General features: G+C 36.4%; 1 protein-coding gene across 5 annotated transcripts in view; it reads right to left on the reverse strand.

The window, feature by feature from the left end:
• Positions 1–27,890, reverse strand: part of kcnip4a (potassium voltage-gated channel interacting protein 4a) — a 168,091-nt gene that overhangs the window by 134,573 nt on the left and 5,628 nt on the right. For 4 of the 5 annotated variants that reach the window (XM_028474272.1, XM_028474271.1, XM_028474270.1 and 1 more), the window contains exons 1-2: positions 19,185–19,285; positions 17,832–17,974 (exon numbers count right to left, since the gene is read on the reverse strand). The exons of the other annotated variant lie outside the window; for it this stretch is intronic. In XM_028474272.1, the coding sequence (XP_028330073.1) occupies positions 17,832–17,974; positions 19,185–19,252 (211 nt within the window). In that variant the 5' untranslated portion in view covers positions 19,253–19,285. Of the gene's footprint in view, positions 1–17,831; positions 17,975–19,184; positions 19,286–27,890 lie in introns of those variants that run through there. 5 annotated transcript variants of the gene reach the window in all.

Here is a 27,890-nt window from a genome sequence, read left to right on the forward strand (position 1 = left end):
TATTTATCGGTCCTCACGCCAACTACATCTTTAAAAATGATAGACGCACTATAGACTGTGCTCACACCTCAAACACTACATCTCTGAGAAATATCGATGACATTTACTGATCTTTTCCCCGCAGCACATCGACGAGTCCTGAATATTAAAATGTCACGCCAGAATCTCTCTTTGATGACCAAAGTGAGATTTTGATTGAAAGACAATACATGTAAAATCTATGAAAATCTGACACATCCAGCTTTGATGCTGCATTTATCTTTTTGCCTGAGCCCAACAGTGTAATCAATTGTGATATACAAGGATGCAGTCTTATCTCTACATTTTCATTCCCTGCCTGGAACGGTAATTAATGGTGTTGAATTAGAAGCACATCTTGGCTTTTTTTTTTTAAAAAAAAAGGTCTGATGTTCAAGGACATAACATCTAGATCAGCTTGTCAAACAGGAAGTCCAAAACAGATTTAAACTCACTTTCTTGAAAGGAAAAACAGCTTCAGCCTATTAAGAAATAAACACGTGTTACTTTGATACATTTTTAACTGAAGTCACTGGAGTTGTATCACCACAAATGAGAGATGGCTATTTAAATCTATCTGAAGATCAAGCCAATCGGCCATTCCTTCAACTCTCCAGAGGACTCAATGAAGGGCAAGCAGAGGAAATACAGGGTAGAGATGTTAACATGCTAATGAACACCATTAAAGAAGATGATGCATGCTGGGTATGTATATTTTCTGTGCGGCATTTGCTTTTGTTTGTTTTCTTTGCATCGTTGAGACCTGCATAACACATTTTCACTCTGAGCAATTTAATGAAATACCTGCATTCAAGTGTTACTCCTGACACTGTAAATCATTGAAAAGCGCTGCGATGTGATCGAGCAAATTCACCAAGATCACCGTTTGCCCACTTACAATGTTAGTAGAGAAAACCCAAAGCTCAGAATGATGAAAGAGGAAAAACATAAGGCAGGAGAAGGGTTTACTACTCTCTGCCTGCTTTGGGTTTCATAACTCATAACAGAATCACAGGAACCAACAGCCACTAGAAGGACTGTGCAGAGGGAGCATTAAAAACTAAGGTAGAGCTAATCAACAAATCTACAGACAAGCTTCTTGCTCTTTACAACCAGGCAGTGGTTCTCAAACTTTTTTGGCCCAAGTAAGCTTCTCTTACTTCTGAATCCAAGCACCCCCTTTGTCCAACTACAACATTATACTCAGAATACTACAAAAAAACAACTACATAGCATAATGACGGAATGAATAAGTTGAAGACATTTTAAAGAATCGCATAGTAAACATGTATTTAGTGCCTCCTCCTGAATAGATTTAGTTCTACATGTTTTTTTTTTTATAATTTCCAGTCATCGCCTACCTGGTGTGGGACCAAGACTGACCCTTGTATTTTCGGCTCATCACTTTCAGGAAATGTATTTTGAAATTTACTTTAATTTCCTGATACATTTCGACTGCCAACTGTCAGTCTTCCTCAGAGGCATCTACTGATCGATTTGACGTGTTCTTTCTGGACGTGGCCAACTCAGACTGGCCAGTAAATGAAACCTGAACGTATTTTGAAAAAATAAGACAAAATTAATTTGCTGGAATAATTACAAACAAGATAATTTCCATCATCAGTATCATGATTATGATTTTTAACCTAAAAAAAAAACGTATAAATCCCCATATTTTTTATGTTTTATTTTGTTAATTTTCCCTCTCTTAGTACCCAATGTAGTGTTATCGCATACCTTTAAGGATACACAAACCCCCATTTGAGAAACACTGTAGTAGAGTATAGAGTTAAGAGCTAAAAGAGGTTAAAAATAAAAAGGCAAAAAAAAGAGCTAATCGAGGTTATTAATGACAATTACACTTTCAGTGACATGCGGAACTTAAACAGGTAATATTTCAATAGGTTCATTTTGTATCTTTACCAGAGGAATAATTTTAATAGCAGACTTATTAAATTAACTCTTTTACAGTCAAATCAAAAAGTTGATGTTTGAATTTTCAACTATGGGCAGCAAAAATATACGTGTAAATTGCATTTTTATTCAGTGTAAACTGAAAAAAATCAACAAAAAAAATTATACACACTGCACTGTTTATGCAAAAATGACTGAATATCATCAATTGTAAACATTATCTCATTCATTTTGCTCAGGATTATAATTGACATGATGACAATGACATGCAAGACAGGTTAACATTTGTAAAATGATCTGGAGAACAATTCAGCATCCTGGGGTATATAACATGCTACTAAGAGAGTTGTCTCACACTGCCAGGAGGTTTTTGTTCCCTGCTGATAAAATAAATAATTCCATATAGTGGCTCTCGTTGTTTGTTCTCTCTTATTCTAAATTAAGGTTTTTCTCACAGTTCAGTAAAATGTGCACTAACAAAGTCACACAAAATGAACTTCTGACAAATATATTATGAATTACCAAGGCACATGATAGTGAATCCCTCTCGGACATTTCCAGTATGTGAGAAAAATTGAAAACTGAACATAGTCAACATAACGTTGTCATCTGCATGAGCGAGGAAGCCCACAAGGGAAGAAATGGCAAGACACGGGACACATTTGCTTGTAACACAACACATATCCTCAGACATGGAGCTGTTCCACCTCAGTGCACATGTCTGGGTGAAGGCTTCAAGCCTCCAGACAGGTAATCAAATATCTACAGTTAAGTGCCACAGATTACGAGGAAAAACAATATCCTACATTATATTTTGTGTGTGAGATGCGAACCATCTGGTATTTCTGCTGTAAAAGCCCAAAGGCGAGATCACATTTTATACCAGCTTTTGCACACCTCTGCTACTCATGAGAGCAGAACGGATTCTGACAAAATAAATTAAATCACCACCTGCATAGATGAAGTTGGTGCAGCAGCATTGGCACATGTCTTGAATACCAGCCTCTGACCAACTGGACATTTCAACATCCTCCATGTATAAAGGAATTTAAGTTTTTTTTTCCTCTACTTTCTTCCCAGATCTTTAATTGAAAACCTCAGAGGAAAGATGACAAGAGTAATACTATTTCAGTAGGGATGTAACGATTCACTCAACTCCCGATACGATTCGATTCACGATACTGGGTTCACGATACGATTCTCTCACGATTTTTTCATTTACAAAATGGGACTGTAGACAAATTAGAAAATACTATATTATTTTCCTTTTATTTTTCATTGTCAAAAGAATTCCTTGATAAACTATTCAAAACAATGCAATTTAACGAAAAATAAATCTTGAATCAAATAAATAAAGGAATAATACAAATGAAAATGAAGCCTATTAATTTAAATTCTGGTTCTATAATAAACAATGCAAAACTGCATAATAGTTCTTTTTCTTTTAAAAGTGCAACTGAAAATGTATTTTGTGCCTTAACAATTGGACTTTAAAAAAAAAAAAAACCGTCATTGCACTGATTTACGTCATATTTGTTTGGACCAGCAGAGGGCGCTGGTAACACAGTGGTCGGTTGGCATGCAGATATTCTAGCAGTGAAGAAGAGAAGCTATGCTAGCAGACAGAGCTAATAGAAAAACATGACTTATACAGATATTCAAGTAATATTACAGATATTCTTTCGGTGCTAAAGGGGTATGGAATCATTTATTAACATATTTAAGAGTAGAAGGCAGCCAGAAAGAAAGTATTAGCAGACTTCGCCCGCCGCCAACACTTCCGGATAGCGCCCTCTGCTGGTTAAAAAAAGTACTGCTATTCAATTGTCAGAAAATCGATAATAACCGTGATACCTATGAATCAATTTTTAACTGCCTTACGATTAATCGTTACATCTCTATATTTCAGTGTATTTTTGTTCTAAAACAATGTGGATGTTGATTCATGATGTAGCTACAGAGAAACTCTCGTTAAGACAGAGCAACAGAATGTAACAAAGCAATGACTCTTCTCTATGTGAAGCAACCGTGACACAAAACTGTGACCTCTGAACATCTTCACACACAACTGATTATAAGAAATCAAGAAATAGCTCTCTTAACCTAAGAATCTAAAATAACAACAACCACTCATCCTCTGGATTTAAATGATCTACTGATTAATTGATTGTTTATTCCGAGTTTAATGTACATTACATATACACATGACTCTTTTAAAACTCAAAAAAGAGTGGGAGGACGTAAACTTAAAAATGCCCACCCCTGTAATTGTCATAATTCATATCCGTGGTTGCCTCCTTTCACAAAACAGTTAATATAACAGATAAACAGTTTACATGCAAGAAACATACATATGTATATACACATTATTATATATACACACAAACATACAAAAAGATATGTTACCAACAATGGTAAGTACTTTAGTAGATCACAATATATTGTCAAGCTCTTATATGTCACAGTTTTATTTTTTATATATATATATATATATATATTCCTGGCATTCTTACACTAAAAACACCTGATCAATGAAGAAGCCGGCTATGAAAGAGCGACACTTGTGGCTGTAAACAAGCCATTTTACTATTTGACGGCTTTGAAGATGAGAAAAATGAAACGACCCAGTTGCTACCAAGGGAATTCACAAATTACACTCTCCACCGTTGCAATACAAATGATCATTAGTGCTGTAATTACTGAGAGGCCATCACGTTTGAAATTCATCAGCTGAAGTGGCATACCAGTAAGCAGCTGAAACTGTGTAAGGAAAGGCAGTTAGTGGGATAACATTTGTTTTTCGACCTCAACACTAGCAGTTAAATCAGAGAACCAGGTTTCTAAGACTTAAATCAGTCAAACGCTTGTGATTTAATTAAAAAAAAAAAAAAAAAAAAAACGCTCTTATATTCTAGTTTCTTTTAAAGAAATGGGAGTTGGATTCAATAAGTCTTTGTTCTTCCCACTCCGTTTTAAGTAAACATTGCTATAATAAGTAGGGGTGTGCATTGCCATGAATCTGATGACACGATATGATTCACGATTTGCATTTCACCACACAATATATCGTGATATATCCCGACACTAAACAGTGCGATATACACCATGATATATTGCGCTATCAATAATTACAAATGTCACCTTCACGAGTACAAATTGGAATTAAATACAATTTACTTGTTCTCGCAAGTTTAGAAAAAATTAAATAAATTGTAACTGTAATTTAAGTACCAATTTTAAAAACAATATGTTTATCAAACTGTTTAATTACATTATTTTTTTTACAAAGTAACCACATACATCTATTAAAGTGCCCAGTATGTTTCATGAAAAAGTGCAATCAACTTCCAAGCTACAATACATTGAGGAGTGAGGTTTGACGTGGTTCACAAACATCGATTCATTGCGTGTTTACGTGCAATGCATATGTTTGCAGTTAAATTATTTATTCAATAAAAACATCATTAGTTTGGACATTTTTTGGATCAATACGATAACCTCGCAGTGAAATATCATTTCATTTTCTTACACCCTTGATAATTGTACATGATCGTATATATTGTTTTGAACATTTATTGGTTTTCTTGTACACAATTTTTGTTCTTTGTTTTTGTTTTTTTATCCCTGCTAAAAAACAACAACAAATAACTGAAATTAAATGACGAACCAATTCAAATGAGTCCTATTTAAATTCGTATTGTATAATATAGTACAAACATCTTGACTCAGTATTGTCGGCAACTCCAATGGAAGGTCGCAAAGGGCAAACAAACCCAGAGTGAAAATAATCATTTATTCTGGAGAATGACTGTTTAGGTTGAGATCGCTCTAACTGTCATAACAACATTTATATTGTGCCATGGTTAAAAAGCTCTGCAGACTAGATGCGTGTCATCCTTTTTCCATGACCTCGTTTTGTTTGGTTCGTCGCGGGAGCCGTGGTGTGGTTTGTTGACCTCATTTACGGAGGGTGCACCATTGCCGAAGGACCGACTTGAAACTGTATGTAACTCAGAGGGAACAGGCTTGTCCCACAGGAGCACTGAGGCTTGTGGTTTTCACCACAAAGTGACAAGAAATAAGATCAGCACCATGAGCAGACGAGGAAACGTTGTCTTAGCGTGTAGCTGCACGAGTGGCAAAATCACAACATTGTTTGCTGAAAATTTGAAAACACTGATAACAGTGAACTGATATTCACTCATTTTGAACCCTTAACACCAAATTATTAGTCAGAGGATTGTCAAAACAGGGCGCACGTCCGCCTCACAGCAAGAAGGTCCTGGGTTCAAGCCCTGGGGTGGACACTTGGGTCCTTTCTGTGTGGAGTTTGCATGTTCTCCCCGTGCTGCGTGGGTTTCCTCCGGGTACTCCGGCTTCCTCCCACAATCCAAAAACATGACTGTAAGGTTGATTGGAGTCTCTAAATTGCCCATAGGAGTGAATGAGAGAGTGAATGGTTGTCTGTGTCTGTGTTGCCCTGTGATGGACTGGCGCCCTGTCCAGGGTGTACCCCCGCCAGGCGCCCTATGGGAGCCGGAGATTGGCACCGGCAGACCCCCGCGACCCTGTTAAACGGGAATAAGCGGGTAAGAAAATGGATGGATGGATGGATTGTCAAAACCTTTGAAATGAAACTGAAGTGAAAGCAACATTATGTGTAAATGACATATTATCATTGTGTACATTAGTCTTCATCAGTGGTTCTCAAACTTGTTTGGCTCAAGTACCCCCGTTTTTTAATTTATGAATTGAAGTACCCCCTTAGACTAAAACATTTAGCTCAGAATACTGTGAAAAAATATCTATAGTGTGTAATAACGGAATGAAGGAGTGATGGCACACATTTTAAAGAATCTCATTTTGTAAATTAGTGGAATGAATAAGTATTTAGTGACTCTTGAATAGACTTTTTTTCTATAGTTTTCATCATTTCTGGTCATCTCCTGCCTGGTGTGGAACCAAGAGTGTAGTTTGTATTTTCATTCATGTTCTAATCAAGACAATTGCCATTTAAATTATTATTATTAGCATTTTTAACTGAAATTAAACATTATAAAACCCCATATTTTTAATGCTTTCATTTTTTTTAATTTCCCACTCTCTCAAGAACCCCCTGTAGTGCCATTGTGTACCCCTAGGGGTACACGTACCCCCATTTAAGAAACACTGCTCTGTTAGAGAGGAACAAACAAGGAATTCATAGCAACGTAATAGGAGAAAAGAGGAATGTATTGAAATTTTCTGATGTAATTCAGGTAAAATCTGGAGAGAAATAAAATAAAAAATTAAAACAATCTGTCAATTCAGTTTTAAAACAACTACAAATAAAACAAATATTAACACTCATAAAGCTGGCGTACACAGCCCTCATAAAATGTAATTTCTCTCTGTCTAACATCATCTGTTCAACTCATGTCAGCTCAAGTCCCAAAGGAAGACATATGATCAGACTGAATTGTAAAATGTGTCTTTTCTTGTCTTGTCATTTTTGACAACTCCCACCTTTCTCTGTTCTCACTCTCTCTGTAGTGTCCAAGTCCATTTTTCACTTTTTTTCCTCATGAAATCCCTCTTTCATCCCTAGTATTGTCTAACACACATTTCAAGTAGATTTCCCTGTCATCTACTTGTTTGCAGAAGCCCCTAAAGGGAGGCAAGTTTGTTGCTTTGATATCAAACTTGGTTCACAATAAGAAGCTCTGAGGAAATCGTTCAATTTCAACTGCATCAGCATTAATAGCTGCCAAAAATGAGAGCTTTAAACTAAATTTGCTCTGCAACTGTCTTAAATTTCACAAAATGACAACTTGAGTTTCTTTTTCCCTGCTCGAAGTGAGTGTTTTTCCTAATCAAGCCTTTGCTTTAAGGACAGAAGTTCCATTTGAGTGTAAATCAGAGGACGAAACCTCAAGTGAAAAACAGGATGCAAACTGCTTATTGTGCAGGTTGTAAAAAGCACTCAGTTTAAGCATTTTTCTGTCTAACTTACAAGCATATGTACTTAGCAGCCACTATATCACATACATCTAAAATAATTGTGGTTAATGCTGAACATTATTGACCAATGATTTAAAATAAGTTGTTAACCCATTATCTGACCAGTCTGTGTATTTTAGTTAACTTCCCCTTTATTACTAATAGAGGCTGTGTCAAAATGGCACACTATCATACTATACACTACAAACTCAATGACTCTATAATGTCTATTATCTACTATTAGTATGATTAAGATGGTGACCGTTTCTACTGAAGCACACTGAGGCTAAATATCTACGTTGATTCACCACATTTGAAAGTTCTGAAAACATTTGATGCATAAAAGTCATGTAAAAACATTTCATTCCGACATTTTGAAGATTCCATATTTTCAGTAACTTCAAAACAAGAGCCCTATTTACAAAAGTGTTACAAAACAAATGGAAGACATGAAAAGATGCTTTTGTTTTGTTTGATTTTTAGCTTGAAGCTGGTGTCAGGTACTGAGTGTGCATCGCACTGAGATTTTATATGCACATAGATGCGCATGCGCACACATGCGCACTACTGGAAAATTAATTTTTGCTAAAAAAAAAAAAAAAATAATCATTAATTTTTCTTTATTTTTGTTTATTGGATTAGGTTAGGTAAAGGTTTAGGGTTAGAATCTCAGTACGGAGGTAAACTCAGTACGTGACACAGGTCCCGGGACGATTTTACATTGCCTGAATGTCTGCTCGCAATGCATCATGGGGCAGTTGAGTACGACATGGGGCAGTTGAGTATTAACACAGCCAGAGTCTAAAGAAGAATGGTCAGAACAGTTATTGACATGACTTTTAACAACATTTGTTTCCAAAATATCCAACAAGTCATTTATGTGTTAAAGCTAGCAAGTCTGTATTGGCTTAAATCTGTTTTGTACATGTGAAGGAAAGAAATGCTACAGATGCCCGTTATCTGGTATATATGTGAAATTAGGTGTGGTTGTGAAGGCTGTGTGTAAGTGCTTTTTCCAAGTAATAATCCCTTTGTATTCATGTTTGAGAATCAGATTAAAAAACTATGGGAGGTTGACAACTACCAACAGAAACATTAAGCTATAAAAAAAAGTAGCACAATTTTCTGTGCCACTGCATTAGTAAAATAAATATAGGTAAATACACATACAGAGTCTTTTTTCACAACTATCACTACAACAATCATCATACTAAGGGCAGTGCTTAATTTGTAAATCATCAGGTCCCGGAACAAATCTGGCACTAAAAGAGAGACAAAAATGTCTCACAAGTGCCTTTTGCTCACTAAATGGGTCAATAATATCATGTGAACACCAACAACCAATTATGCTAAATTTTTAATAAAGAAATGATGAATCAGCCTTAAAGAAGCACGGTCAATCACCTGTTACGGAGCGTATCCGTCTCTCAATGAGTGACAGCTGTCAAACGTGCCATGTTTCAGCACCAAGGACAGCGCAAAGTCACTACTTATTTAGCAACAAAGGTCAGTAAACTTTCAGAACACAAAAACTAAATATTTACAAAGTGATGGTTCTCCTCCTGTGTCCTGTCTGTTGGAGGCAGGGTCTCCTGCATGAGCATCATCGCGACAGGTACCGCTGCTGTGCCACAGACACAAACTTAGCCTTCTTTTCCTCAAGCTTAGCATCACTTATTGGCTTAAAAAAGCTCTTTAAAATGCCTTGTTTTTTTTTTTTTTTTGCCATTTTCTACCATCTTCCATGCTGACACAGAAACTATTTTTTGTGCAACAATCACTCTTTAGACGTAGTGTGGGTGTGGCTTGACATTCCCCTCTCTTCCTCACTTTCTACATTCAGTTTTGTGTGTACAATGAAATTTCCAGTGATTTCAACTTAATAAAACACAGCTATGCAAATATAATACTTTAAATTTGATTAAAAAAACACCTAAAATCAAATGAGGTGCTGGATTTTTTTTTTAATGAGCTGCCAGTCAAGTTCTGGGAGGTACCAGATCTTGCGCCGGCCCAAATTAAGCTCCGACTATATGGGAAATTTGACTTTAACTGACAAACGTGTTGATTTCTCATTGTGTTTTGATCAAATGCTTTCTTTTCTCTTTGTCTGATTCCTAGTAGATACAGATCCTTTTGTACGACAGCATTTGTCAATTCCAAGCAATTACAACCTACTGCAAGAGACCAATAAAGGAGAATCTTTTCCTCTTTTTCCTGTTACATGCACAGCATTGAATCTACTGTTTGATCTGTATACAGGGTATTTACCTACTGAAGACATTCCTCACCGTCTATCGTTGTGATTAAGTTAAATCCTATTTGACTGTTTTCAAACTTTTATATCAGCATTGTTTTCAACTAAAAAACTAAAAACTGAGATAATTGTTCTTTGATTGCCTACAGTACAGCTTTTTCCAAGATGGAGTGATAGTAAGTTGTGTTGAAAGGTGATAACTAACCATATCCTATTGAGGTTTCCAACTGAAAGGCTATTGTTTATTATTCACTTCCAATTTGTGCTTTTTCCAAGGGCAAAATACAAATGGTCCGTCTGTCATGTGTCCACAAAACAACTTTTCAGCCAGAGACAGAAACCAGATGAGACCACAGGGTAGAGACAGGTGTGTTACAGCAGAGAGACATTCACTCTAGATAGAGAGTCATTGCTGCCCTGATGCAAGTTGCACTGTACTGGGTATCAATCAGAGGACCTATTTATAGAGGGTCTGAGCCCTGCTGGTAGAATACAAACACTAGACTGAAGTAGGTTACCAGTAAACCATTGTGCCATCAGCGGACATGAGGAGAACACGTGATGTATGCGTTTTTAGCGGCAGGGAGGGGAGCATGTGAGGGAGCATTTGATTAATTACATTTTTTTTTAATTCTTTGAAATGTTCTCAAAGGAAAGTTTAAAAGGCTTTTGATAAGAAAACAATTGTCTACTGTTCGTATCGTGGTTATTTTTTAATTGGTGTAGCGCTTTTGTGAGTAAAACGTAATTAATCAGTACAGTTGGGGCAACAATGCCCCTTTTCTGGCCCAATGTTCTGCATGTTTCTATTAAAAGTAAGCTATTTAGGAGGAAAACAATAAAGGAGAACAGGGCTTTTAAACATAATAAATACAGTTTTCAAATTGAAATAAATACATTTAAATTAAATACAATTATTTTACCATTTTTTTAATTTAAAAATAAAGTAAAAAAAAAATGTTCAATGTTTTTGTAATGTAAATAATAATACATCAATTTTATATAGCGCTTTTTTTGGACACTCAAAGTCACGTCACAGAATAAAGGGATTATTCTTTCACTCCACACTTAGTGGTGGTAAGCTACTATTGTAGCCACAGGTGCCCTGGGGCCGACTGACAGAAGCGAGGCTGCCAAAGTGCGCCATCGGCCCCTCCGACCACCACTAACACTCACTCACTCACTACATTCAAACCAGGCAATGTGGGTGAAGTGCCTTGCCCAAGGACACACTGACAGATACCACTGAGGTGACTGTCCCCCACTGTGGCACTTGGAATTCTCAGTGGTCTCCCATCCAACTACTAACCAGGCCCAGACCTGCTTAGCTTCTGAGATCTAACGGGATCGGGTAATGACAGCTCACATGTTATAGGTTTCCGCCTTTTAGAGCACCCAATTTGACCCGCAGGAGAAAGTAAAATTGACAAAGAAATTATGAATCATTGTGTAAAGTTCCCTCCCACTAATTTGTAGATACAGTAGGCTATCTCTAAAATCAAATATCCACAATATTTTAAGGGTTCACAGTTTTCTCATGCTGGAATCACATGATGGCAGTTCTTTTTAATTCAAATTGTTTAATTTTTAATTTTTATAAAATCCTGCAATTTTCTTAAAACTCACTCAAGTAAATACAAATTGGTCATAAAATCAATGAAGTTTAAAAGAGAACATCCTGCAAGGAGTGAGATAGTAGTCACTTATTGGTTGAATAATATACTTTAGTATTTAAATGTCGTTTAAATGTAGAAGTGCAAACTAGGGCACATTAATGTTGAAGTTGAAATATTTTTTCAATCAAATAATCAATGTTTATTTATAAAAAGAGCTTTTTATACGAAGAAAATGCAGCTCAAAGTGCTTTTACAGTACATAGTTTCAAATACACCCAAACCCCGCCCACCACACACAAGTTAAAATAAGGACAATGACACATGGCTGGGTATGAAGATATTTTTCCCCCACCTAAAATCTGCGGCCTATTAAAAAACATACTGGTCCATATTTGACCCCTAAACTAAAATGAGTTTGACACCACTGCTCTAGTATGTTTAAGTAGTTACAGTTTACTTTTACCAGATGTCAAAGTAAACTACTCACTGGAAGTATTCACACCTGAGCAGGAAATGCAATGTTCTGCTTTCAATTCTTCAATGAGGAAAAAAATCTAGGAACATCCAGGAAAAGTTTACCTTGGGGAATTAAGGCTCTAACAGGTTTGTCTATAACTTGGCGTGCAAAGGTTTTCTCCTCCCAAAGGAAATACGCATTAAGTCAATGGAAAAATACCTGCATGTGGTGTATCATGCAAGTTTCATGATGTACAGTATACAGTGAAACCTGGTATAGCGGTGACATAAGAGGCTTGATTACACCAAGGGTCACGTGTTTAACCGCCCAACATCGGAGTTAGCTGGAACCAATTAACATGATGGTGTTATTGTGTTCACACGGGCTACTTTAGGATGTTTAGCAAACAACATGGTTCTCTGGGATCATCTATTCTCTGACTAATCCTTGGCTGTTAGCTGCTAATACTTGTATATCAACAGACCAGGGGGGGGGGTATACTTAGACAATGTCTCGCTCACCACAGCGTGACATCATGGAAAGTGCTGGAGGGCCACATGGGTTTTGCTCCGATAAAATCTAAGCCATATATAGAATGATTTAGAGTAAGTGTTTTTACCCAAATTGCTTTTTTCTTTTTTCTTTTTTTAAGTGAAAACTCTCAATGCCCTTCACATCAAAGTAAGCAAATGATCTCTGTGAACTTATTCTGTGCTCAGCAAAACATAACACCACAGCCAATGTTTTAAAAGCCCACGTTGCAGCAGGAAAATGCACAACACTATGGCCCTATTTTATCAACCTTGAGTGAAAACGGGTGTAAACTATAGTGCACATTTGGTTGTATGACAGGAGCAACGTGCGATTCATGAAACATTCTTATTTGACCAATCCCAGCGAACATATGATCAGGTGTCGATAAATGCAGCGGCTGAACTCGATTGTAAAAAACATGTTAAGCCCTCCTGTTTTGGAGGCCCCGCCCATTGAGGTAAAAAGAGAAAATAAACATTTACAAGATTAAAATCGGCATCCTCATATCAGAGGTGGAGCAAAATAAGTATCTACTTTCTGAACATGTGAAAACTGGGCTTAAATGCTCTGCAGAAAAGGATCAGCTATCGAGCAGGTGACGTCTGCCCCCCTGTGCGCTACAAGCAACTTCACGGGCCGAGATCATGGAGAGACGCACGGACATGATGTTTATATGTATTGGCCTCAGTCAACATGCTTTTGGCAATAAATAACAATCAAAACAAAAAAAAAAAATCTATATCTGCAATATTTTAATTTCAGTGTCACTCACGCTGCTCTGCACCACGAATCCACACATTTGGGTACACAAGCTCAGATCTGACATTTGAGATCTGATCTTAGCGTGCGTTCACGTCAAAATTGATTAATACCAAAGCTGGTCAAACGCACGTCGTACGCTCAGATCTGAAAGTACGAACGGTTGATAAATGAGGGCCCATGAGTTTGAAACAGCCAACCTGCCTATGCATGAGTGAAATATATGCAAAAACACAAGAATGCAGGGACAGCACTTTAAAAAGATCTATTATATAGATACGTATGTAGAATTAATGTTGAAAGTGCTACGTTTTCTCCCTGGCTGTTACCTGTGGAAGCTTGTTGTAGAAGTTACTTTACATCTGGATTCAAATAAACAGTATGAATCAAATTAATGAATAACGACAGTATGGGACAAGCCTACATCTGACGCATTCCGCAGTCCCAAGGCAATTGCTCCCCCCCCCCACCCCTCCCTTTTCTCCTTCAAACTGAGATGCATCTTCCTGCCACAGCTTCCTTCCTAATCCATCATTGCCTTTTCCCATTTCCACCTTCCTGCTACTGAGGCTCTCACTCCCGGCACAGTGGGAAATGGATTCAAATGGAAACAAACTTGCTTTAGCAGACATTTTTCTACAAAGCGATAGTGAAATACTTTTACGACTGGAGAAATTTCACAAAAGCCGAAGCCAAGTAATATATTTGTGATGAGAAGTATATCGACTGAAAAAAAATTCCCAGGTTTCACTAAAGTGCATTAAGAGGTAAACATGCAGTAACTTCCTAGCGAAAATGTATTTTCCTCCCATCTACGACACAAATGAGAAAAAAAAAAATCTAATTGAAGGGAAATGACTCTGAAATGTACAATATATTCAAGGTGACTTTTTTCAGCTGCCAATCAAAAGTTTTTAGGTTTTACATACCAGCTATTAAGGGAAAGGCTTTGTTATCTCAAGTAAAACAACTGAAAAGCTACTTTGGAAGGACATTTAAAAACATAATCAGATACCAGGAACTTTCATTAGTTGCTGAAAAAATACAAATTAAATGCAACTGGTTTGAGTTGGAAAAAAGTTATTTCAATACAAATAAATCTGCTTTACTTAAGAAAGCCTGACTCAAAATGAGCTTAATAAACAGTGTGCTCCACTCTAGGAAACAGCTATATATGCTATTATATTGGGGAGGCGCTGAGTTACTTCCTACTGTAGTGCAAAAAAAAAAGAGCGTCTATAACTTGGCATCGTGCATGCACTGAATTATGTTTCGTGTTTGAGAAACAATCTTCAGAATTGAAACGGTCATTTATCAGAATGATAAAACAGCAAAGTGAAGCTTTTTTGAAAAATCCCTTTTTAATTCGACTGCCTGAATGCTGGGTGTTGGATTTTATTCCTCCTTGGTCATTGCTCGTATGAATATTATCATTTTTTTTTTTTTTACAACTTTCTTGATTAACTAACAGGTAGAATACATTTTGGTTCCTGCTGAACTGCTTTCCCTCAGCTTAATATTTACTCTACTGCTGCCCTCTCATGGATGCAAACAGGTGGTGCAACCCTACATTTTTACTCAATTCCCAATACATTAAACAATCAAGGGATTAAATACAGAATAAGCACCGACAGGTAATCCTTAAACTGCCTGAAATGCAAAAATAAATACAATACAGCTCAAAATAACCCAAAAAAACCTTTGTATGTGGTTTTAGAATCCCAATAATCTGGTATTTTGTGTAAACCATAGCCCTACAACGCTGTTAATGTGAAAGATTTGAGGTTCGTTTCACTATCCCTCTCAGATGCTCACTGAAAACAGACGCTTTTCCCGAGGACACACCATGAGGTTGGAGCATTTTTAGATTCATTCGCCTTTAGACTGCTCCACCACATCCAGAGGGAACTGAAGCCACCTGGCAGCTCTTTAAAAAGGATGCTTTGGTTGTTGTAGATTATTCTAATTAACATAACGACAAGATCATTAATAAGAGAATGGTTGCAACACATTAAAAGAAACAACTTGGGTTTTTACGAGAGAAAAACAACTGCCAGCAGAAATAGCAGCTAGCTCTGTAAATTATATCTCCATCCAAGCAATAAATGACAGACTCGTGTCCCTGCAGGGTCGTCACTTCCAAATTCTTTGATTTTGAGAACAATTTTTGTGGAAGTTTTTAACTGTATTCACCCATTTGTCTTGCCATGTGTGCATATGTCATCAAAGGTTAACGCTAAATGTTGGTTTATTCTTGCAAAGAAGTATAATACTGCATTTTTTTTTTTTTTTTTACATTGCGTAATTGTGAACATCTTTTGTGTAATCTTTAGGAGAATTTTGTGAAATTTCTTGTGAGGAAATTCCAAGTTTTAAGAAAAAATGTTTCCACAATTTGTAATAAAAAAGCTCGTCGTGATATGAACATGGTCAAATTCTGAGACCCGCAAGTGAATTTTTGGGTAATTTACAAAATGATAAATGTTTTACTTTCTCCTGCGGACCAAATTGGATGCTCTAAAGGGCCGGTTTTGGCCCCCGGGCCTTGAGGTTGACACGTGCTCTAAAGTAAAAAGAATGCAGCAAACAATAACATCTTGGTCCTGATGTTGCTCTAGCTCTAGCGTCCCATAATGCAAGATGAATGGATTTAACATAAAACTGCAAAAGTTCCTTCTCATACAGGTTAAGTTAGCATTCCCAAAGCTAACAGCAAAGAAAAAAACATTTTATCATCTGAACTACACCTGCTTATTGACACTGATCCAATAAATACAACACGATCAGTGCGTCTTTTATCTCTATTCATGTGTATTTTTGTTGACCTGTCAGTTCCCTTTACCCTGCACAGACAAATCTTTACTGTTGTTGTCATTTGCGAAACCCAACTGTGAGCTTCATGACGGTTTAATGGCATGCTAAATCACTTCACAACAAAAATCATTAATCCAACAACTGACAGGCCATCCCAGTGCAGAGGAGCACGCGCCAATTCTACAAAGCTTCATATCTAATGGCAAAGCTCAGCGTGTCATCTCAATGATTTGATAAATGGCCACGCAGAGAATAAATCAAGACAGAAAAGATCTCATTCTCCATACACAATAAATGCAACAAAAACGTAAACGTGTTGGTATTTCTTGGCATGTTCCTTCACATAAAGACTGTTTAATGCAAAATTGACCATCTTTCCCACTGACTGACACTTACAGCCAACTTTCCAACACATTGCTGCAAATCTTTCAGCCACATTGCTCGTATATAACAGTGAGTGTATAACCAGAGACATAATCAATACTGATCTTGGCTTCAAAGTTAATTTACAAAAGCCGTCAACAGTAAGTCACACCGCAATGTGCAGGAATACGCTGTCAATACTATTAAAGTCATAAATTTGGTTTTTATCCTGTGGACCTGCACAAGTTTCTCCCACTACATTTGTACACTTTTGTTTTTATCGAAGGTGACCATATTTTGATATAAAACAAAAAAAAAAAACCACACTGGGGCAGACCTCGGCAAATACTCAAAGTGCTCGACGTTTTCTTGAATCTACCTTGTAATGGCAAAATACAATATATTATTATGTAAATAGGGTTACACAAAAGCAGTGTCGCTTACCTTAACTTCCTACGGGCTAGGTTTCCCCCTTGAGTTTCAAACCCCTCTTTGAACCCCAATCTATGGAGGTTTTATCATCTAGGAGTGTCTTCCATTCAAGTATTGGGTCTCTTTTAATCGCTCGCTCTCTTTTGGACTTTGGTCCTCTTTCTCTTTTTCCCTTGTCTGACTATTTGGTCAAAACACAGCGTGTGAGTAAAATATCAGCAGAGTGGTCTTTTAAATGAACGTGTTCCCAGGCGTGTTTTAAAGTCACTGGGAAACCCTGGATAATTTCATTAACTAATTAACGGCCCAGACAAGATGTAAAAAGAGGACATACTTAAACTTACTCCTAGCTTGGTATGACTACGTTGAAACAAAAATGCACAATAATTTTAGTTTAGTTTAGTTTTGAAAAGCCAAAGGAAATCCCGACTGTTTGACTTCTGCTAATATTATGGGATTATGCAAAGATCATTAGTTTATAACCAGCTATTCTATTCTTCAAATTTATTACTATTATTATTAGTGTTTCTGGTTTGTTTGTTTTTTGATATCCGCACCATCCGCCAAGCTAAATTCCTTGTATTGTTTTTTTAAACTGTATTTGGCAAATAAAACTGAGGGAATTTAACACAGCTAATAAACTAATTTGTGCTGGTTTTCCCATGACATTAATTTAAGGGATCTCTACCTTTGGGGTTTGGGGAGACCAAAGTGATGATGCGTCGCACGAGGCAGCAGTTGAGGAGCACTTTCTTGGAGAAGCCGCAGTCCTTACGAAAATGCTGGAGCTCCTCCCTCCACTGGGTTCTCTTACTTGGTGAACACATGACACTGAGGTTTAGAAAATAAAATGTCACTTTCATTTGAAACACAAAACTTTGTCATGCATGAGGCAAACGTAAAATATTACGTAATGATAAGACAAATGTTAATGACTTCCCTTCAAAGAAAATGATCTACATACTGAAAGTGAAACAGGAAACACTTGAAAAGATATGGGGGCTGTTTTGTCAAGAACTATGATTCTCAGGATGATAAAGATGAGGGATAACTTTTATTGAGCCGTCGCCATTGAATGAGTGAAAATTCAAGGAATTTCTATCTTCTTTTTTTTTTTTTTTTTTTGAGATGGATCTACATCTGATATGTAGGGTTTTATTTTTTTTGGATAACAGTTATTATTGTGGGAATGTGAATGTTTGTAACTTTGACTCTAAATAAATGTTTGTTAAATCCTCAATAACTTAACGTAATGCTGTTCATTCTCTCTGAGTACTGCCTACAAATATCTACGTTTTTGGTAATGTGTACAAACTTGCGTTCATTGACAAAAAACACATACAGCCGAAGGGAGTTGGCAATTACTTTTCACATTCCTACTTTTCATTTTTTCCCCCAGTTTTCATTGATGTTCTCAATTTTGTGTATGTACTGTATTTATTTGACGATTCCTTTTTTTTTGTTATTCTTTGGTTTTGATGTGTACTTGTGTTGCTTCTGTTCAAATATATAAAACTTAATAAATATATTTAAACACAAAACAAATTATGCAAATTAAAACATTGACCCTCTCATAGCCTTTTGGGTTATGATTTAAACATGAAAAGCAAAAACTGCTGTAGCAGAAAAAAAAAAAAAACTGTCACAAGTTTGGAATTAGAGCTGAGATCATGAGATCATATGCAAATTTGGACAATTCTTAAATGCCTGAAGTTATGCACAACCATAATGATATGCGACACATTAATGCATGCCCTTTAAGAGCAGGAAAAAAGCTGGTATCTCTACTTTATTGGAGATAATAAAATAAAAAATCCAAAGCAGGGCATTGTAATATTCCTTTTTTTTTTTTTTTTTTTAGTAGTTTCCTTTCAAAGCTGGAGTTTTAGACATGAATAGCTCATAGATCATAGAGCTGCTCTGACTTCAGGGCTCTGGCTCTATTTTAAGAAACATGAAAACATATTTTGTCACTGTCTTATATCGGAGGTTGACTGCCAAAGTTGAAAATCCATGAATGTCCCTCTGGGCATCATCTTACCTTCGCAGGTTAAAAGACGTTGTCCGAGTTCTCTCTCTTTGCTTCTGGAAGTGATCCTCGGGTTTCATGCGAGCAGCACTTTGCCTTTCCTGGTCTGAGCAACAGTGTGAACAGAGGGAGGAAGGAGGAGGAGAGAGAGGAGGAGGAGGAGGAGGAGAGCAGAAGCGAGGAAGCTCTCTAAAGCAGAGCAAGTGAATAAGTGAGAGAAAAAAGAAAGTGCTCAGTCAACCTTTAGATTGTACTTCCATGGCGTTTTTGTTTGTGCTTTCTTGCCGAGTCAGAGGATGAGCAGAGATTCAGAGGCTATAGTTCCATTTACATCCTCCGAGCCTTTAAAAACTCATTAACTCAACCTTATCCAATTACTGCAGTGCTCTAACACTTCTCAACCAGCAGCCATAATATCGATGACTGCATGCTTTCTGCTTTTCCTATTCTTTTACAAATGGGTTTAAAAAAGGAAAGTAGTACATATGGATTACCATGACAGAAAGTAATTAGAAAATGAACAGAATTCCCTCCCTCAAGCGGAGATAGCAAAATGAAATGGAATATATAATTTGTTTAAGTCAATTTTTGTGCAATAATATACGATTTTTACCCATAAACTGCTGGTTGAATGTGGAAAACAGGGCAGAAACAATTTTGCGTCATGACAGACTAGAAATAGCTACAAAGATATGAACTAAACTCACCGACATGTTTTGGTAAGAATATCATTATTATTATTAAATTGTATTATATATAATATTTTTAAAATATTTTCCATAAAATGGGCAACTATTGCTCGTCTTACTATTAGGGTAAGACTAGCAAGTGTAGCAAATGGACAGACGACAAATCTTGCCGCTACATAACCTCGTGAGATTTCAGTGTGACATTCCCTTTCACAAATCTGGAGCATTAACGTAAATAAATAAAATATAACAATAGTTAACTCAGTTGACCTTATTAAGCATGTTTACCACTATTTTTTTGGGAACTTTAATAGCCTAATAACAATGACAGCCGATGAAATTTCAATAATTACGTTTCTCAGCACTCACAGAAGAACTTTTAATGTTTTTTCCCATGTAAACTAACTAACCCTAAAGTTATGGTCCCAGCTTGAAAACCAAATGGGATTTAAACCTTGAATTTTGATGCACATTAATTTCTCCACAATGGTCGAGGCAGCGATACTAAATCTAATTGCTTCCCCTGAGATGACATCCTGTACCTGGGAAGACGGACAGGAACACACAAGGGGGAATAAAGCCACACTTGTAGCGAGCAGGGCTGACACATAGTGTCAACATATTAGTATTCGTTGGATGGTACATACTGTATACTGTACGTATTGATTGAATGTTCTGCAGTGACACGTTACACGACTACAGCCTGAAGAAGACGCTTTGACAGCCTTGTCCCCAACTGTGAATAATTTACATTCAGCAAGCTGCTGATATTTCAGACCACCGCTAATAGATATTCAAGACCATCCCTGGTGAATACAGATCAACTCAGAACAAGTTTAGTTGACATTTGTCATTCAAGTGTGAAAGGATCACCATGTTACCAAACTGATTCTTTTACTTAATGTTTAACTGCATCTACCAAAATATAAATCCAATATCCGAATGTTTTTAGAGGGGAGCTACTGAACAATGTTGGAAATTAAACCCATTTGTCAACAATGATTATTGGTGATATTTGCGCCCACAGGTGTTCACTAGAACATTGGTTCTCAACCATGGAGTCAGGACCCCATCTGGTCACGAGATGCCTTCAACGAACTAGGAATAATTTAAATATTTTGAGCCCTTTTTTGCTTATTTTTACCTTTGTTCTGCAACTGCACCAAACTTGCCATATTTCAACCTGTTTCCATCCCTTTTTTTTTTTTGCAAATTTGAATTCTCAATGCCTTTACTGCACATTTTAACACTTTCAAGACATTTTCAGCACTTATAAACCCTTTCCACAACGTTTCCCACCTCGTGTTGCATGTTGACCCATTAATGTCACTTTTAACCTCTATTCACCATATTTTATGCTTTGTTTATTCACGATTTGTCTCTCGATATTTGCCAGTTTATTTAACTAACTGTTTAAACTTTTTTTTAAATGACATTACCTTAACACCACCTCTTCCCAATTTCTACCACTTTTAAGCCAATATTGACCCTTTGATTTTTTTTTACCACTTTTTCTGTCCGTTTTTGACCACTCTAATTTGCAACTTTTAACCAATTTCTGTGTTTTTTTTAAAATTGCATTTCACCCCTTTTTCCACCATTTTTGCTCACTTTTGATCCCTTTTATTTCTGATTAAAACAAGAATTTAAGATCTTTAAGATAACTATATACTGTTGGTAAAGTTAGCACCCCTTTCCCCTGTCAAATAAGTTACCATGAATGAAACACAAAGACACTACAAAAAATACTAAATATCCCAGTAAGTATTCCATAACTGAATTTTCCAAGCCAACGCAAAACTTTGAGAAATAATGACATGTTTTAGTAGAAAGTAATACATAGAATCTTAAGAGTATCATCACGCTGGGAAGCAGGAAAACTAGAATAATAACAATGACACATTTTCATTGAAAACTACTATATAGTCAAAAGAAAAATGATCATGTGAATGTAAGAAAGCCCAAGTTGTCTCTCCTTTCCCCTCCCATGAACAAAATGAGCTAAGCCAGGCTTTATGTGGATAGAAAAGTTAGCTAAAACAAGGAAGGACTGATATTTAGTTGTTAAGACTATTTAAAATCTTTTGGGGAAATGCTTTGCTGCATAAGCATCTACAGGCACTTGGAAAAAAGAAAAGAAAGAGGAAACAGGGATTCTGCTGCCGCATCCCCTCCATAAAAGTCTACACCCTGCACACTGAGCACATATTAATGAGTTCATTAACATTTAGCTTATACTGCTTTCTAAGAGAAAGAATCTTTAATAGGCTTCTCAATGACTCAATTAGAAATCAAAGACATAACAAACACGACTCCTTTAGGAGCTCCCCCTGCATTTCTATTATTCCCTTCACTGTAAGGCCAAACCAAACTATACAAACTACGACCCATACAGAAAAAAGTAAGAATACAGTCTCTGTCCCTCAAGTGTAAAGCTACTTTTAGGACAAGGCAATAAAATGTGCTTTACAAGGTTAAAGAACGACTGAATGAAGCATCCAAAAAGCAAATATTTGATTGGTGCATGTGATTATTATACAAATGTACAGAAAATCAGAAATATGCAGGAGAGGCCAGTTTTAACACCTGTAAAGTAGACAGGTGAGGTGAGCATGTCATTCAAAATGTCATGTGCTACAAATTATCTCAGGATTTCTAAACTTAATGAGAATGTTGCTTCATTCTTACCACACACGTGCGCGCGCGCACACACGCACGCACACACGCACACTACAGCATCACCTGGAAAAACACTGTCACAGATTTGAAGCATGAACTGGTGCATAAACAATTCACTGTTGCAATAGTTTGAAACATCTTGGCTTTCAGCTCCAGTGTCATGGTGGTCAGGACTCAGTGGTTTAGTGTTACCAGGTCAGTTCTAGAGCCAGACACACACACACACTGTGCTTTCCTCGACACACACCAAGTCCCCACACATTTGACTTTCCAATTCCAGATTTGAAAGATAAGAACATTTTCGCCACCTTTGATAGATTAATAAGGGCAATTAAGTCTAACTAATTTTTGTGATGAGTTAAAATTAAAAGCATTGCAGATGAAAGTGGATGACCAACATTTAACTATATTTTGTAGCAGAGAAAGAAACAAATTGTCCATTAAACCGGCGAACAAAATGACCGTAGTCGATGCACTGGGTGTGATTTTTACTATTCTGTGCACTGCGCTCCACATGCACCATTTTTAGGCCCGGCTACCAGACTCAAAACGCAGCTCCCTTTGTTGTTGTTCCTGTTCTTTGTCTTGTTGTTGTTGAGTACACTCGTTAAAATCGCTTTGTTTATCGTGAACGGATCGGGCTGAAATTTGGTAGCTATAATCTATGGCTTTGTACACATCGACGCTCGAAGCACGATTTTCAATTTGGGGCCCCAAAAGAAAAAAAAATAACTAAATTCAATTTTTCACTTATTTGCGAGGGAAATATTTCAATGGTTGGCATTCATTGGCACATACCAATATATCAAATATATATATATATATATAAAACTGTTAGTTCTGGAATATGACTATTAAATAAAAAATGTGAAATTTCTCTTATTCGGTTAATTGATTAAAAACATTGTTTACTGCAACCTTGTTTACAGTAGTAGTGTTCTACTGTCATCCTGACGCACACGACCATAATCCTAATAGGGCCCTGTCTGGTGACACCCAGAGTCGGCCTTTCTTACACGCAGAACATGCTGGGCATCATCTTCCATAGGGGGCCACATTTTGCAAGTATATCCATCACCAGACCCACAGGCCCTCCAAACCTCGCCCATTTCTACGGTGACAAATTAAAGGGTTTGCAGCTTCCAAAACACGCCCACTTTGACAGACAGTGCCCTCAGTAAGTAAATCAGAAATAAATAAAAATTGTTGCTGAAAGTAACAGTTTTAACCAACTATTATGGAAAGAAATAAGTAAAATCTCTGGGCCACGACAATAGTAACAGTTTTAACCTGGATTAGGGTTAAAGTGCCAATGCATGTCTAATACAATAAATTAATCACATACATTTCAAACATTAAGATGTGACAAAACTCCTTAACAGCCTACCTCCATCACAAATTAAATTAATATGCAATAATGACAGTTTAGAGAGAACAAATCTAAAGTTTGCCTTGAGCCATAGCAGATCTAAACACCACAAACTTGCACAAAACGTGATTCCTGCAGAAATGAACCTTTCCGCATTATTTCATGTCAGATAAAGACGCAGCCGAACCTCGTCATTCCATTATTTCACATTGCTTTTAAACTGAGCCTGAGGTGTTGTTGTGTCTCATTACATCGTTAAACCACAAATAAAGTTTGTTTATAGTTTCTCTTTATTCAAACGTTGATTAATATGCTAATTGTAGCAGCTACATTGCTGGGTTGGCACATGTGTTACTTAATGACCATATTTGGAAGTTCAACTTCCTTGAATTCCTTCACGTTCAGGGCCTGCGTCTGCAGCTGAACCATTCTCACATTTTGCACGAGAGGATGCATTTGCGCACATGTGCTCTAGTTAACTAGTGATACAATTGTATGTTACTTGAAGGCTGAAAAGCTCACTAGCAAAAATGTTAGTTAATAGTGCCTTTTTTGCCCCTAAACAAATTGTACCCAACATGTGTACTAGTAATACCTAGTCGGAAAGCCATTTGCCGCAGCACTAATGATAGATGGTAGAGTTAGGGGTGTTGAAAAAAAATTGATTCGGCGATATATCGCGATTTTAAGTCGCGCGATTCTCAGATCGATTCAAAATGCATACATGTCGATTTTTTTTTTTTTTTTAACCTTTATTTAACCAGGACAGTCTTTTCCACTGCAGGAGACATTGTAACTGCACAAAGAAGTGCGCTGAAACCTGGGCATGTTGACCATCTTGAGTTTTTTTCAATAAAATCTAAAAAGAAAGTAGTAACATTCTGCATTTATGTATTCTACACATATACCTCAGATAAGTTGCAATAAAGTCAAAGTTGGTTTAAAAGCCACAGGCAGATTGTATGTTATTTTTTTATTTATTTTGAGTTGTTGGCACATGACATGTTAAAGCCAATGTTTTGAATGTAAAATATACCAATAAAATATATTTCATACATAATGTTCTCATGGTGTACACATTTACAGATTAGTTGTTTCTTCGGTCATATATAAAAAAAAAAAATAAAAAAAATTGCAATAATCGCCTTATACTTTAATATTGGGATATATCGTATCGTATTGTGACCTACGTATCAAGAGATGAATCATATCGCCAGATGCCAGGCAATACACACCCCTAATAGACGTGTATACTAACATGTCTGCGGTCTCCATGGTGATCATAGTGGTCCCTTTTAGTTTGGAGTCTCACAAAACTGAATTCATTCAAGCAATACGACAAATTTAAATTATTCTTGTGTAGGGAAAAAAAGCACTAGTTAACTGGTTACAGAAACAGTGCATACTATTCCCAACAAATCATGATTTTCTGACTGAGGCTTCCTATTGGCTGCTCAGTTCAAAATGAAACATGACAACCAATGAAAACTCAGGATTGTGTTCTTATCCCCTGCTTCATTGCACTATAGTTTGCTGGTAAAGGCACATGTTCATGTTTAGTTCTATTTGTGACTTGTTATTTCAGTTTAATAATTATTTATTTATCTTTTAACAGATGAGTCCTGTGGGGGTCCTGTGTTATGAACAGGTGACAGAGAGCTAATGTGGTAGAGACCAGGAAAATGTAAACGTAAGGTTAGTCTACATTATTCATGCTTAATGTGCTGAGTTACCTCCTTCAGTCATGTGCTAAAGTGCTGACCCTTTATTTATGCAACAGTTGCTTCATCACGACACTTGAATGTTAATTAAACTATGCTAATAAGTAGCAGCAGCAGCAGTGATTGGCAGATAATTGTATCTGTAAAAATGTTAAGCGACCACTTCAGCCTTTTTTTTTATATCATCATCTCTGACCTATCTATTAGCCTTTGAAGTCAGGGATGCTGTTTCAATAAAGCAGTTACTCACGGCGATGAAAGGACACTTTGCCGAGGGAGAAAATGTGTGGGTTTTTTTTTTTTTTACATGTTACATACATATGCAGGTCAAATTTTAAAGTAGCACTGGTGTTCAACTGGCATTTAAAATGTAGGGGAAAAAAGTAAAAAAAAATACTTACATTTGGAGATTACTAATAATATATCTCGGTCTGAATGTTTAAACATTCAGGGGTATAAAATTTATTTTCAATTACTTCTGAATTTGCCGCCTTTTTACATTTAACAGATTAGTGCATAGAGTTAATGAAACAAAATAAAATGGTGAACCAAGTCATTTTAAGGCAAATTCTGTGTTTATACTTACTTTATACAAACTTGACTGCAGAGAGTAAAACAAATTGGCCAACTGACAATTGAGCGAGAATTTTGCTCCCTTGAGAAAAAAAATAATTATCAAATACAACCATAAAATAAAAAGACTGAAAAATTCACATTATTCCACATTGTTTTGTGGCAAATAAATTAAATTAATTGATGTGTTATTTTTTAGACCAATGAGCCTTTAGAATAGAATTATTCAACCTTGGGGTCACCTGAAATGTCTAGTAACAACACACAATCTTGAACAACTGTATATATTTACACTTTCTCAAATATATTAAAATAAATGAAAATAAATACATAACAAAAAATAAATACAAAATTTACTTAATAATAAATAAAGACCGTTATATATATGTGTGTGTGTGTTTATTTTTAAATCACTAATCTTAACTACTCTGTAACACAGTAAACATGATCAAAAAGTAATTCTTCAAAGAAAAATAAAGTAACGCCAGAAATTTGTGATATTAAAGTGGGGTCATGGTCCAAAAAAGGTTGGGAAGCACTGCTTTAGAAATTAAAAACTATAACTGTAACTGAGACTGCAATGAGTCTGAGAAACCACTGGATGTCAGCATTGCACACTACACAGATTAATGCTGATCTAAACATACTGTAGACCTTTTCAAAATGTTTTTTTTTTTTTTTTTTTTTTGCACAAACTGTGAGCAGTAGGCATGCAGAAGAAAAAGAAAAGTGTCAAAAGAAAGATGCCCATTAAAAAAGGAAACTCATGAAATAGACTAGTAAATTCAAATAATATCTAACCTAATATAAAACTAACTATAATAATTAAATTGAATTCATATTATGAAATAACTGTTGTGTATTTGAAATAATAATTCTATACTGCGTGAGCTCTGTGTGCTTTACAAACTCGGTACCAACAGAAACAAATACCAACCAGGCCAGTGTATCTTTGTTTGTGTCCAGAGAATATAATTCCTCCTCAGTGTGACATTGGCACAAAGAAAGAAAGAAAGAAAAGCATATTTGCACGCTGAGGCCGATCGTTGCCACCCAGTTGGAACTTGTCATTTGGCACTTGATGCAGGGAAGTCATATGGAGCAAATATATGGCATAAACAACATGACTGTGGGTGGAACATCAAACATCTATACAGCCTTCCATAGCCATAAGCAACAAACACTTTCTATTAAACATTTTCTAATAGTATCAATCAGTAACACACTGCTCATCAATGGCTGCTCCACTTCTTCATCTTTACTTCTGACTCTCCTTTCCTATACATATTTGGCCAATATTGCCAAACAGATGGTTCATGTAAGCAGATTCCCCCACCAAGTGTATTTATGTTATAAACAACATTCTGGAGAATGCCAAGAAAAGCAACAGGAACGTTCATGACGTGAAGTATCTTAAAACAACCCTGGAAATTTAACAGTAAAATAGAAAAATATAGAAACATGATTAAAAACTAATAATAATTAGAAACCAACAGATATACAGTATGAACCTTATTCAAAAGCAAGAACTCACAATTAGACGACTGCAAACTAGGGTTGTCCCCATCCGATATCGGTCTGATATCAGCCTGAAAACGAACATCGGCGTCAAGTTTCCATTTTTTATTTTTTTTGTTCAATTGTAGAAAACTGTAGATATTATGTTGAAGGTTAGAATCTATGTAAC

Source organism: Gouania willdenowi, chromosome 18, assembly GCF_900634775.1.
Source record: "Gouania willdenowi chromosome 18, fGouWil2.1, whole genome shotgun sequence".
Taxonomy (NCBI): domain Eukaryota; kingdom Metazoa; phylum Chordata; class Actinopteri; order Blenniiformes; family Gobiesocidae; genus Gouania; species Gouania willdenowi.